A 10,558-nucleotide genomic window follows, 5' to 3' on the forward strand; every position below is an offset into this window, starting at 1 on the left:
GGGTCTTATTTTTGGGAAGGTGTTTACACTACTCAAAGCTGTGTCATTATGTTCTCCCTTGCATACTCCTACCTCCTGTACTCCACCATATGTGTTTATGCCTTCACCTGTCCAGGCCCTAAGCTCTTGAATCCCTTCCTTAAACCTCCTTGTCTTTTTTCTCTTCTGTTAAACTGGTCATGAGAAGCTAGCTGTTTGAACACATTAAATCATCCATCCTAATGTTTCCTTCTTTGGTTCTACGGCAGTTTTGCTCCCTCGAGGGAAAAGAGGTCATGGCTAGTTCCTTGGGGAAAACCAGAGGGAATTGAGAAGGAAGAAAACCTTTTGCCGGTGATTCTGAGTTGCATTTGGGTAAATATGGAGTTGGGTGAGTGCAGTCTCAGCAGCTGGGCAACAAGGCAGTGGTATCGCAGGAAGATGATACAGTCAACCATGTCAAAGGCCGCAGATTGATCAAGGAAGATGAGGAGGGATGCTTTATCTTTCTTGCCTTTGAGTAGAGTGGTGACATTGAGTGTTATTCTGCTCCTACAGTCCAGGCAGACACAGACACAGACACAATCTCATTGAATGCACACATTAGGCTTCAGGAGATAAGTAGCCTCCTCGAGTTCCTGACATATAGGCATATATCATTGCCTGCCACCGAAACAGTAAAATGTTAAAAGATCTGTGTCAACAGATGGAGAAATCATGGGAAATATTAAAAATTTACATTATTGAGCTCCAGGCTGAAATAGCTGCATTTTCCATGGGTAAAATACATTACATGTTGGAGACAGAAAATAATTAAAAATCAGCATCATTCTGCTCCTATGATGCTGCTTGGCCTGCTGTGTTCATCCAGCCCTGCACCTTGTTGTCTCAGCATCATTGTAAAGTTGAGCTGTGTTAAACATTGCTGTAGAGAAGAATGTTTTCAAGGAACTACTGCTGAGACCTGTGGATAAACACTGGTGGGTAAATTAACCCTAGAATATGGTCAGCCTGGAGGATGTTGCGCTAAGTAATTGGAGAGAGGCCAAGCAATGCAGCATTAGAGGGAAAGGTTGCAAATCCTGCTTTATTCAGTTGTGATATTGAATTAAGTAGATGCAGAAGTGTGCCACTGAAATCATAGAATGGTACAATGCAGATGGAAGCCATTTTGCCCATACTTGTACTGACTCTGGAAAAGATCCATCCAGTTCCGTCCCACAACCCAGCTCCGGCAATGAATAAATGACTGTGGTGGTTTGTCAATTATAGTGGCTGTTTTAATGCTATTCCACTACATAGAGCATTCTTCCTCTAGACCAAAGACCTGGGTTCAAGTCCCACTTGCTACAGAGGTGTGTAATAACGTCTCTGAACATGTCGATTAGAATAACATGTGAAATTGTTCCACAAAGATCAAACATCTGAATCAAGGAAACACCATTATTGAATGATGATGTTCAACTGGAGTTGGGAGCCTTCAGTACGTCAAGCACTATCGGCGAAGTGAACACAACCTAATGTGTACCTTTTTCATTCGACTTGATCACATTATATTTGGCTTTAATCACACTGAATCGCTTATCAGGCCCACTGTTTCTAGCAGTTTTTACCATCTCACTTGGGAAGCAGCTAAACAAGGGGTGAATAAAGGACCTAGTCACATTCAGCAAATCCTATCAAAAGATCATGCCTGGAATTAAACTATTTTGTACGACACAATCTTGTTACATGCTAGTTAAACAGAGGAACATGCTCAGAGTTTCTCACTGAAAACAGATGCTGGAGATCACAGCGGGTCAGACACATCTGTGGAGAGACAGCATGCTAATGTTTCAAGTATGACTCTTCAGAGCTGAAGCGAAACATGGAGGGGGCAGCATTTATTCTATAGTTGGATGGGGGTTGGGGGGAGGAGGGGGGAAAATGGTGTGGCAGTGGTAGTTCAGATTAAGTGATGGAATGTGAGAATGGCAGAACAATGGTGTTTCTAACTGCCAGACTGGAAACACTGGGGTGGGGGGAGGGGGAGGGGAGAGAGGACATTGTGATGGAGAATGTCACAAATAAAGCTAAAAGGGAAGAAATAGGAGAAGGTAACAAGTAAAGCTAAAAAAAAGGAAGGACTGGGAGTTGGTTCACAATTTGAAGGTGTTGAACTCAATATTAACTCCAGAAGGCTGTAAAATGCCTAATCTGAAGATGAGATGTTGTTCCTTCAGTTTGCGCTGTGATTCACTGGTGCACTGCACCATGCTGAGGACAGATAAGTGGACATATGAGCAGGACACTATGTTAAAGTGACCGGCTATGGGAAGGTCAGGGTCATGCTTGCGCACAGACCAAAAGGTGTTGTGCAAAGTGGTCACCAAGTTTGCGTTTGGCTTCTCCAATGTAGAGTAAGCCACATTGGGTGCAATGAATACAATACACAAGACTGGAGGAGGTACAGGTGAAATGCCTGGAAATATGGTTTAGGCTTTGGATGATGAGCAGGGAGGAGGTGAAAGCATAGGTGTTGCACCTTCTGCAGTTACATGGGAAGGTGGCATAGAAAAGGCGGGGGGGGGTGGGGGGGGGCGGGGTGGAGAGAGGTGGTGGTGGTGTTAGTGGTCGATGAAGGGACTAGGGTGTCCTGGAGGGAACAATCCCTGCAAAATGCAGACAAAACTAAAGAAGTAAATTTTAAAACGTCATTTTGGTTATGAAGCAGAGTGAGACAGGCTAGACTCTAGTGCTGATTACTGGGAAAGGGATAGGGAGTGGGACTGAGCTTAGTAATACTGACTTTAGGGTACACTGTGCTAGCCACAGCAGAGTTCATATGAACGGGCTGCTTTTTAGCCTGAGTTTTTCTTTGCTCCGACCCAGACCTGTGAATAGGCTTTTGAAAAGAAAGCAGGTGAGAATGGGTGTGTCATGGATTCCAATCAGTGTGGCAAGAGGCCGTTTGGCCCATTAAATGTGCATCGACATTCCAAAGAGCATCTTCCCCAGCCCCAGCCCCCATCCTATTAACATGGCTAACTCATCAAGCCTGCACATGCCTGGACACAATAGGCAATTTAGCATGGCCAATCCATTTAACCTTCACATCTTGGACTGTGGGAGGAAACCAGAGCACCCAGAGGAAACCCACACAGGCATGGGAGAATGTGCAAACTCCACACAGTCCCCCTGCCTCAGGGCTCTCACACATTCTACCTCCCTCATTTGTGGCCCCATGAATTTGGTGTGCACTTTGCCAACTCGATTGTTTCTATCGAGCAGCTTGGGAAACAGGGCCTCCGCTTCTATTGAACCTGCTGCCCGATTTGCAGCCTTTTGTTCCACATCCACCCAGCAGACATCCATCCCTCAGGTGACACACCATTGCACCCACTTGCAGTGCGTAGACCTCAGGCTGAATGAGAGGCTAATCCCTGCCCAGCTCACCTGATTTAGAGGGATAAAGGCCAAATGCTGGCAAATTGGTCTAGTTTTATTTAGGATATCTCGTTGGTATGGATGAATTGGACCGAAGGGTCTGTTTCCATGATGTATATGTCTATGATTCTAAGTTAAATCTTCACAGAAAACTTGAGTAATTCAAAAACTTTAACAGCTGGTGACTGATCAGGAGTGGCTCACTCAAGGAACCTGTAGGAGGTAAATTCATCATTTGGTACTCTGTTTTCAGACTTGGCCACAGGCAATCTTGTTAATGATTGAATGGCACTGACTGATCAAGCTGCACTAGGTTTACTGGTGATTATCCTTGGGAAGTTGCATATTTTGAACTAACTGAAAACCCAAACCAGCCTTCCACACAACTGGAGATGACCAAATCACAACTTTACAAACCTGTGCCTCAAGTTTCCAGCAGCAGTATAGAAGAGCAAATTTTTTTTTTGGAGAAAGGCTTCTGGAAGGCTAACCTGAATCCCCAACTGCTAGGAATAAAGGAAAATACAACAGATTTGACATTTAAAAAACAAACAAACAATGCTGGAAACACTCAGCAGGTTAGGCAGCATCTGCAAAGAGGGAAGTATTGTTGAAGTTTAGAGTCAAATATGCCTTTTTCAGTACTGCAGGGTTAAAAGGTGAGATGTTGTGAGGAAGAATCATTTTGACTTGAAAAATTAACTCAGTCTTCATTGGTGCGGGTAGAGCTGTTAAATATTTCCAGCACTTTGTTTTGACCCCCTGCAGTGAGATGCTGATTTCTCAGCATCTTCAGTCAGCAACACAAGCATGTCAACGGCTTGTTGCACATGCAACTGGTTGATAAAACCGGTCTAGGCCCGAAACATCAGCTTTCCTGCTCCTCTGATGCTGCTGGGCCTGCTGTGTTCCATCCAGCTCTACATCTTGTTATCTCACTTCCTATGCTTCTATTAAGATCATAGAATTCCTACAGTGTGAAAACAGGTCCTTCGGCCCAACAAGTCCACACCGATCCTCAGAGCATCCCACCCAGACCCATCCCCCTATAACCCACCAAATCTACACATCCCTAAACACTAGGGGCAATTTAGCATAGCCAATCCACTGAACCTGCACATCTTTGGACTGTGGGAGGAAACTGGAGTGCCTGGAGGAAACCCACACAGACACAGGGAGAATGTGCAAACTCCTCACAGACAGTTGCCCGAGGGTGGAATTGAACCCGGGTCCCTGGCGCTGCCAGGCAGCAGTGCTAACCATTGAGCCACCGTGCCGCCCCAAAGTAAATGGAACTCACTTACATGGTCTTGAAGTCTGACAGCAGCCACCATCTTCCACTTCAACACTTACCCAAATGGTTAAGAGATTTGGGCCGATTCTTATCCCACGCAAGAAACTTAACCAAAAAGAAAAAAGCATGTACTTCGTTTCTCAGTTCTCAAGCAATGAGGCTGTGTCCTTATTTCAGAAGCTTTAGGCACTGGTTTCCAAATAATTTTTATCCATTGAAGTCACCTGGTCAAGCTAGTAACCTGATGTGAATGTTTAAATGGCTACAGGGTAGCCTGATGGATGAGGCAAGTTACTGTATTTATCCATTTAACTTGATAGGTTTTGTTTGTACACTTTCTCTCATTGAGGTGTGCGAGAGGGGTTTATTTTTAGATGTTTTACCCGCAAGAAATTCTGAAATTACACAATTGAAACAAATGTCACCTAACATTGTACACAAATCTCTTGGACACAGAATCCTTGTGACATGAACAGGTTGCTGTTTTAAGCACTAGGTTTGCACCTCATATCATCAGTGATGTTGGAACCCACTGTGAGCACAATTTCCAACAAGCTGCAACAAACAAATGAACAGACAAGGCAAATTCATTAAATGTAGTGCAGCATCACTTTGCTGGCAAAAAGCTCAGTACTGGTATCAATTACATTTGGAACTTTGGGGAAGGGGATGGTGGTGGTGTGTGGGATAAGGGATGCAGGTGTAAAAAAGACAACTGTAATGGGGATCTTCAACTGACTTTGTGTTTTCCTGGGTCGGAGGTCAGATACAAGGTAAGTCACCAGCCTCCATCAATGACGGGGCCACTCTGAGGATTAAGAGTTGCTGTGGGGAGGAGGGAGGTGTGGCTTGCAGGCATCGTTGACAGTATTTCCACAAACTTCTCCCTCACCTTTAGACCTGCAGTTGCTCCTTTGCCCAGGCTGTCAGCTTTTGGAGCCTGGCCATTAACTGTGCAGCTCTGCCTCAACATACACAGAATCCAAGAACTTTCGCAACAGATCTTCTTGTCGTTGCACTTTCTGCCCTAAATACACATCGTCGACATCAGGTGATCCAGTTTTTAAAAAGGAATGGTACAATGTACGAAAATAAAATAAGCTGATATTTCTTGAGTTAAGATCTAGATTTGATTTAATTTTTTGGGGGCTGTGTTAAAATTTCAAATTGATCTTGTTTAGATGCTTGATAAACTACATTAGAACAGCAACTTAAAATACCTCCTTGGCTGATAAGTGCTTTAGGATGGTCTAAGGTCATAAAAAGGAACTATATAAGTGCATATTTTTCCCTCTAAGTGCAGCAGCAATGTATTCCTGGGAATGTGACATCCTTTATTGTTAACTAACCACAAAACAGAAGTAAAAATTTTCTCCATTTGTCACTTGTCTAAAATTATAAGCTTCACTCATCACAATTGAGGGAAAATTTAAACAAAAACCCAACTAACAGTAATTGGGTTTATATCACATAGGTATTCCCAGGTTCATGATTTGACGAAAGAAGATGGCCAGTATACAATGCGAGTCAAATTCCTGCACTTGTGCTTATTTGCATCGAGAAGTCCATGACCAGAAACTCTGAAGTAGGAAATCCGAGTGGAAAAAAAAATGAAGAAATATATTTTCTCCCCAAAATTTTATTGAAAATTTACAGCAATGGTAGCAAAGTAAAAAAAAACAAACATTGTATAATGGCTCAACAAGGAAAGACCTATAAATAAAATCTTGCCAGGCAGCTCCTCACTAAAGCGAGGCAAGAAGCAGAGAAATAAATAAATAGGAAATAACAGCTCAAAGCAAATGGAATTCAGACAAGTGCAATATTTCCACAGAGAGATGCAAGAAAGACAAAAGGATTTTTTTTTAAAAAAAAGACAGTAATATCAGAAATGTTAACAAGGCAAAGTCCAACTTCTGCAGCATTTCCACCTTCAGCCACTAACTTTAATCACGGTACAGTCACAAACACCAGTAACAGCAACAATATGTAGCAAGTTTATAGAAAAATGCCACTATATATTTAACATACTTTATTCCGTTGTTCATTTTTAAACAGTTTTTTTTGGGAAGCTCAGAGAAATGACAGATAAAATATAATACATGTAGAAAAAAGTTTCAAAGTTTATAATCTGCTCAGTGGTTACTGGGGGTGGACCTATCACAGTTGTACACACACGTGTGCACACAGGACCTACATAAATTCTGTAAACACAGAACTTTGAGAGGAACACAAAGATCCTCAAATCTCAGCCCTCCCATGCACTCGTCGTATTTCTTTCTATCTCTTCCCCACCCCTTCGCAAATTAGCTTGCTTCATGTTCATCTCAAAGAGATTCACTGCTGTGAAAATTAAGCAATAAAACACCAAGACTGGATATTGGTCAACCAACATTTATGATCAGAACAATTAAGATATTGTGCTACCTAGGAATTCACCAGTCAAACTGGATTTTTTTATTATTGGATTCTCTATAAGTATTCAGTCCTGAGGCAGGTAGTCTCTGCATAGGATACAGTGGAGAACGAGGATTTCAGCCCTTTGCAAGAGCTATCCAATTAATGTCACTCCCTTGCTTTTGCCCCACAGCCCTACAAAATTTCCCAAGAACCTATCCAACTCTATTTTGCGTGCAGACGGCATACACAGAACAAAAGAAAAAAAATTACCTTAACGCTTGATAGCTAATAAAATCAGTTAAAACACGGTATTAGAACAAGATGTACTTTCGTATGACCCTGTACTGAAATACAAACAACCCATTACTTGGGTGCATGTATTTGATCTTCAGAGATCTGGATGGGGCTGCAGTGAGACTGCACAGAAGCTAAAGACATTCTAATCTATAAACCCAGCTTGCTTCTTGCCAGCAATTACTTGTGAAGGAGGTGACCCGTGGCTGGATTTACTTCCAGCACATCACTCACACACATTCATACTCAAACAGCTAAACTCCATGAGCCACTTCATCCAGGAAGCTGGGCTGGTCCAGTCCTCAGCAAGGAATATGAGACCAGGGCTGTGTGCACATGATCTCTTAAAAACCCTCCATTCAAAGAAGCTGAACTACACATAGTGGTCTATCCTTGAGTGTTCAGTCTACTCACAATGCCCCACCTATGCTTCAACCAACTCACCACAGACCAGGGATTGGACACAGACCCTTTTGGCACTGTATGGCTCAGGACCACACCACAAGGTATGGCTATTTAGAGGCCTTAGCCTAGCCTCTTTTTTTTTTTTTTTAAAACATTTGTGTTCAATACAAAATCTCAAAATGCGCCCATTACATTTTCTTCACCATTTTGGTTCATGCGTAAGATAGCAGAAAGATGCTTTTGACAAGTCCAATTAGCTGAACTTAGATTCACACCCTCCCCCTCAATAAGCAAAAGCAAAATGCCTGGCAAACTATTTTTTAAAACTAGAACTGTACTGCTAAATTAAAGACAGCCCAATAAAACACTGTCATAAAGCAGTTTACAAAAAATATTCAGCTAGACAATAAAAGTGTCAAATTAATCTAAACAGCTATACTGAAGTGGTAAATAGTACATGTTTGCTGAATTCTGAGAATGGAGAACACGAAAACAGAAGCTATTAAATAAGGAGGGAAAAATTGCAGTCTTAATCCGCAAACGAGCAAAATTCAAAAACCAAACTTTTTACAACCTTTAGTCCTATTTATAAGATAACTTGCAAACACAAAATGGGGCTGTGAAGGGTTTTAAAAAAAAATCCCACACAAGCTGAACATTGCCCTTAAGAGTACAGTGTTAGTTTTCACAGTTAAAGAACAGATCTCGGCCACAGCACAAGAGTCCCTAACTCTTCTACAAGTCGCAGTCTCCTCCTCCAGAGAGCAGCCCATGAAGATACATTAAAAGAAGCTAGAGAGAAAAACACAATGAGACAGATCATCAACACTGGAAGATATTTCAGACATGTGTAGAGGACAGGATACAGAACAGAAATCCCAACAGAGAAAAAAAATTCATGGGTATGCAAATTGAGGAGGTGGGGGGGGCAGAAAAACAGGATGACAAACTTAAAATGAAAACACGCAGTGTCTGTGATTGCCATGAAAAGGTTCTTTTTAAGTGAGGAATCATTTTTTGAGGATCACATTTTCAAATAAATAAAGACACCATAGGACTGAGTTGCAACAGCTTTTAATAGCTTAAAGATATTGTAAAACATCCAGAATTAATCTGTGGAGCAAGAAAATAAGCAGCAAAAAAAAAAACCTATCTAGGTAATGGTTACAAAAAATAATCAGTGCATGACCTGCACAAATTGACTAAGAATACAATGTATAAAATATTGTACATGGCATTCTTTCATGGAGTCTCGAAACAACATAGAACCATCACAGATTCCATGAGACTGGAATGGCTGACCTGAGGAAATACAATGTCTAGCTATTAAAACACCTTAGCAAGGTTTGAAGGCAATGCTCAAAAACATTCAACTTTGCCACATTTACAAAATAAATATTGTGCAATTTAGTTTTAAAAACACAATACCCAAAAGCAATGCACTTAATGGCTGTCACATGGGCAAAAAAAAGCACATGCACTTTTTTTGGTGTACAATGTTAATCATTTAAATTCTATTAAAAGAAAGATCTTACTTTGAGCAATACAATACAAAACAAGCTTTTGTTGATCACAAAAGGCTAAGCACAAGTCTGGCTTCGTATTTAAAATGCACAGGCCAAGGCCGGTGAGCCGTATCAGAAGCTGCCCCCATCTAATATTGGCCACTGCTTACAAGAGGGAAAAACAAAGGAAAACATGTTCCATAATGACTGAGAGTCTCTAATTATTCAGTGCAGAGCCAAGGGTTACTGTAAAGAAAGAGTGCACAAATATAGACAAAAATGAATGGCAAACCTGCAAAACCCAAACGAGTCAATTCACATTTATTTGTAATTAAAATCTACATCAGCTCAAACTATTAGCTTGCACAACATTAACAATCCCTTCATAACAGAAGTGCAGTAAAAATGGAATTCTAAAAAAACCACAGGCAAACTAAATCCTTCAATGTCTAAACATTTGGGCCTTAAAAGAATAAGAAGAATTGGCCCAAAATACTCCCCATCAGAGTCCTATACTGCTCATGCACAAGCAGTAATAAAGTTCATATTATAAAACAGAATAGTATCAAAATCAGAGTTAACAAAAAAACCTTTTTTTTTAATAAAATGAGAAAAAATTAAAAATCTTCCTTGTTGCCATGAGCAGTAACAGATATACCTCCAAAACTTCCATTTATTGCACTTTTTACTTGACCTACAAACTCCTAACTTCCAGACTCTCCACCTGGGATTTTTAAATAAATGCAAATCCTTTATTTTGCTCTGTGTTCTATTATTTTTCTCCTTAGGTTAATGACCTTGAAATGAAACTCAAATCCTACCATGTCAAGTTTAAAAAAAAGTTGTTCGATATGGTTCAATAGCCTAAAACAAGAGCAGCAAACAGAGGCAGAGAAATGGTAATGAGACATAAATGGTGACAATTTCATGCAAATCACTTCCTGAGTATTCTAATGCACCTGAAAAACCATGTGGTCTAATGTTGTAATTACTGAGATGTAAACAGTCTCTGATGCTCATATGGCAGCTTGTGTGGTACCATGCAAGTACTGAAGTGGTAAACTGGGAGTCCTTTAGTCAGTTCCATACTATTTATTGCTGGATTCCTTCATTCAGCACAGCCACAGCATCAAGTTTGTACACGTGTTTACATGGAGGGCGTGGGTGGGGGAGGTAAAGAAGGGAGGGGGCAGGAGGGTGAAAAAGGGTGACCAGGAAGGGGGGGGGGGGGGACTGGAGGAGGGGGGGGGGGGGG

The 10,558-nt window shown here is 41.3% G+C and overlaps 1 protein-coding gene across 2 annotated transcripts in view; it reads right to left on the reverse strand.

Moving 5' to 3' along the window:
• Positions 1–6,354: 6,354 nt before the first annotated feature.
• The window catches only part of septin6 (septin 6), a 72,350-nt gene continuing 68,146 nt past the window's right edge, over positions 6,355–10,558 (reverse strand). The window contains exon 10 of one of the 2 annotated variants that reach the window (XM_048605080.1): positions 6,355–8,590. In XM_048605080.1, coding sequence (XP_048461037.1) covers positions 8,581–8,590 — 10 coding nt within the window. In that variant the 3' untranslated portion in view covers positions 6,355–8,580. Of the gene's footprint in view, positions 8,591–8,856; positions 9,550–10,558 lie in introns of those variants that run through there. The other variant, XM_048605077.1, reaches the window with a different exon arrangement.

This window comes from Rhincodon typus, chromosome 14 (assembly GCF_021869965.1).
Source record: "Rhincodon typus isolate 14 chromosome 14, sRhiTyp1.1, whole genome shotgun sequence".
NCBI lineage: Eukaryota > Metazoa > Chordata > Chondrichthyes > Orectolobiformes > Rhincodontidae > Rhincodon > Rhincodon typus.